Source organism: Centruroides vittatus, unplaced genomic scaffold (assembly GCF_030686945.1).
Source record: "Centruroides vittatus isolate TY-2023 unplaced genomic scaffold, ASM3068694v2 contig_3127, whole genome shotgun sequence".
Taxonomy (NCBI): domain Eukaryota; kingdom Metazoa; phylum Arthropoda; class Arachnida; order Scorpiones; family Buthidae; genus Centruroides; species Centruroides vittatus.
This window is the reverse complement of record NW_027122015.1, coordinates 445625-449451: the sequence shown is the minus strand read 5'-3', so window position 1 is coordinate 449451 and position 3827 is coordinate 445625. Positions and strand designations below refer to the sequence as shown.

The 3827-nt window shown below is 30.9% G+C and overlaps 1 protein-coding gene across 3 annotated transcripts in view; it reads left to right on the top strand.

The window, feature by feature from the left end:
* The window catches only part of Gbeta13F (guanine nucleotide-binding protein subunit beta-1), a 118883-nt gene that overhangs the window by 81001 nt on the left and 34055 nt on the right, over positions 1 to 3827 (top strand). For all 3 annotated transcript variants that reach the window (XM_067267994.1, XM_067267996.1, XM_067267995.1), the window contains one exon: positions 480 to 625. In XM_067267994.1, the coding sequence (XP_067124095.1) occupies positions 480 to 625 (146 nt within the window). The remainder of the gene's footprint in view (positions 1 to 479; positions 626 to 3827) is intronic.

Here is a 3827-nt window from a genome sequence, read left to right as displayed (position 1 = left end):
ATCTTGCTGCAACCAGAAAGATGACAACAGATATTGGACCAAAATGGTCAATATATAATTCAATAAAATATTTATATATTATAAGATAATTTTCCCCCATGAAAAATAGTGAAATTACTTTCCAAACAACCCAATATATACCTGAAGATGTCTGTTATATACAGATGAAAATGTTAGTAAAAATTAGTAATTTGAGGTATACTGGTGTAAATGTCTTGTGTATTTAGATTAAATGACTGCTTTAATAGATAATTGATTTTTTTTGGTAGTTGACAGACTGCCGTCATATATTTTCTATAATTCATAGAAATGAACAGAAGGAGAAATATTGATTTAAATTTTTTTGTAAAATGGTTTGTTTAAAAATATGTGATTACACATCAAATAATCAAGTCAGATTTATTATTAAACTATAATTTGACTTGATTATTTGATTAGTAATGTGATATTTATAATTTTGAATTGTTTAATTATTTCAGGATGCAAGAAAAGCCACTTGTGACACAACATTGGTCCAGGCTACAGCCAATATGGAACCTGTTGGTCGAATTCAAATGAGGACACGAAGAACCCTTAGAGGACATTTGGCTAAAATATATGCCATGCATTGGGGATCAGATTCTCGGTAACTTTAAAATTATTCTATATAGTACATGAACAATTCATAACTGGAATTTAGTGTAACTTTTCCAGTTGTTATATTTTAAAGTGCATAGATATTAAATAACTATTACCGTATTTTATGGACTATAAGATGCACTTTTTTCTTCGAAAAATTGCCTCCAAAATTCAGGTGCGTCTTATAGTTTCGTAGCGTCTTATAGGTATTTTTTTTTTTTTTTTTTTAAATTGCTTAAAAATTAAGGTGCGTCTTATAGTCCGTAAAATACGGTAAATCCTTTGATATCAATTAATGTTTAAATATGGTTTGATAAACAAATTTTTTTTTAATATTTACATAGTGTAAGATTTAGAATATCTATAAACTATTATTTTCTGTGAAATGTATATCATTTTTAGCGTATTAAGGAACATTGTTAGGTTCCTAAATAATAAAATTGCTTACGAAGTAAAATCAAATTCAAAACTTTTTTATTGAATCTGAACAGTATAAATTCTAATTCAAAAAATTTTTAGATATTATTAAGTTGTAGAAATAAAATAAAGAATAAAAAGTTAATCTTTTGAGAATAAAATTGCCAAATGATTGATAAATATTAAGTGTCCTGTCATTTAAGAATTCAGTATTATTTTGTTGCTAGTAACTAGGTAATATTTACTTTGTCAACAATTTTTTTTTTTCTTTAATTATTACTGTCTGATCTTATTATATTTGTATGTCTTCTAATATTGAAAGTGATACCAAAATTATTTTTCTCTTTGTGTATGGTCTCTCTAGAGTCATACTTAGACATTTATTATTGGGAACATGTGGGCGTGAAGACTGATTTTGCTTACTGATATGTGTAGCTGATTGAAATGGCAATAGTTTACAAATTGCAAGTCAAGAAGCTGGCTTCCTTCTTCCTTTCTTCCCCATCTCATATTTACCTTCTTTATACTGTTGTACAGTGGGTGATCAGTTAACGAACAAAACAGATAACGAACACTTTCGGCGAAAGACTCTTATGTTCGGACAATGAATGCCTCACAGAACAAACACAAGAAAAAGAAGCAATGTAAAATAATGAATACCGATTGGTCTTCCCTTGTCTTCAAGCAACAATTTCGAACTTTTTGGAGCCCAGGAGACGTCAATGTCGGCGCTCAACCCGGTATATACCGATCGGATAGTATTCCTCCAAACTTTGAAACTCTCCCTTGTAATTCCAGCCTTATATTTTTCTGACAATAACAATTCTTTTATAGTATTTGTGAGACTGTCAGGCGGGTACTCGTTAAGTTTTGTGTCAATTTTTATTTTCGAAAGGTGAGTGTATAATAGCAAAGGTAGAGAGTGGACGGAAGATGACCGATGTTACTGGGCAGTATGGCTTATACAGGGTTACAGTAGGCCACAGTTCAATCTTATCTAAGAAAGATACAGTATAATCAAGAAGACTCAAGCAGCTAAGGGAGTAACAAAAATCACATCTGAGAAATAAAAAACATTGAAGAGCTCATAATGGAACCTGAAACAGATCTGACGACAAAAGAACGCCAAGAACTCTCGAATGAAGAACACCACGAAACTCGGCGAGATATGTTTTATTCTGAAAAAGAGAATTAATGTCGATATCTGCTATTAAACATCTTTTGAAGAAGTGGGAGGATGTCAGAACAATGGTCAACGGTCTTAGAATGGTATCCAAACCAGGTTGAGGTTAATAGGCTTGGGACCTCTACAATTACAATGCTATTAATTACTTCTGAAAAATCCTGAAGAGAAAAAAGCAATTGACATTAGACAGATACTTTAACCCCCACAAATGGAAAAAACATGACTAATAAAAATGCAAGACTGTGTATGTATGTATTTTTATTATTACATATAAATGTAGTGAGAAAGTATATATATTATATATATTTATTTATTTATTTATTTATTTATTTATTCATTTTTGGGTGTCTCTAGAATGAATTAATTAAATTCCCATAAAAAGTGTGGTAAATTGATAATTGGTTAACAATTTCGATAGCAAACAGTGTTGGAATGGATTACGTTCGTTCACCAATTACCCACTGTATTTATCTGTTTATATATATATAATATATATATATATATATATATACATACATACATACATACATACATACACATACAGTAAGACCCTGCTTAACACTGATTCAATATAACGCGGTCTGCTCGAAGTTTTAAAAAAAGCTCAAAATTTACGCTAATTGAAATTATTGTGGCATTTCATTGATTTATACATAATACGATTATTTATGAACACGAACCAATCAGAAAAAGGTGGAAAAAATTCTTAAATGAAATGAATTCCAATGAGCATGGTTTAAAGCTTAGCCTGGAACAGATTAGTAACAAGGAAATACATTTCTTGGATATTAGTATTGCATTTAGGAATGAATCACTGAACACAAAAGTGTATATTAAGTCTGTGCACAACCCGATATATATACCATTGACATCTAATGATCCTATTACATATAAGCTCTCAGCCGTTAGAGCTCTCATTAGAAGAGCCTTTCAATATTGCTCTAACATACAAGATACATTAGAAGAGCTAAATAGAATTAAAGACATAGCTAAAGTTTTGGGATTTGGAGCAAGAATTATAGAATGCCTAATTACTGCATACAATGATCCTAGAAAGAGGAAGAAAAAATGAGAAGGAAACAGCAATATCACAAAGTTCACGTATAATAAATGTCTATCCTCTGTTATGAAGGAAATTGCGAACTACAAAAACAATACTATTCTATACAAAAGAGCTCCCACCATATATACATTACTCAGAAATGACAAAGATAAGATCATAGGGAGTGAACAGCCAAGAGTTTACGCAATACCATACAAGAATGACCAATTGGGGATAGACAAAGAATATATAAGTGTCATGACTAGAAACCTGAACAAAAGGATTAGGGAACATAAGTATGACATAGTAAAAAGTCGATATACAACAACATTAGCAAAAATAATGCAGATAGATGGATCCATGTTTGAATGGGAGGAAGTTAGGATCATTGGACTTGTACACTCACCGACGCTTGCATCAACAGTGGAGAAATGTGAAATATACAGGTCTAGCCTGATGGAAAAATGTTTAAACTATAAGGATGCAACCATTTTACCTTCTGCCTGGAAATATATAATAAAACAGAACTCGTAGGATGGTACATTCAATAGGCTCAATAGAAAA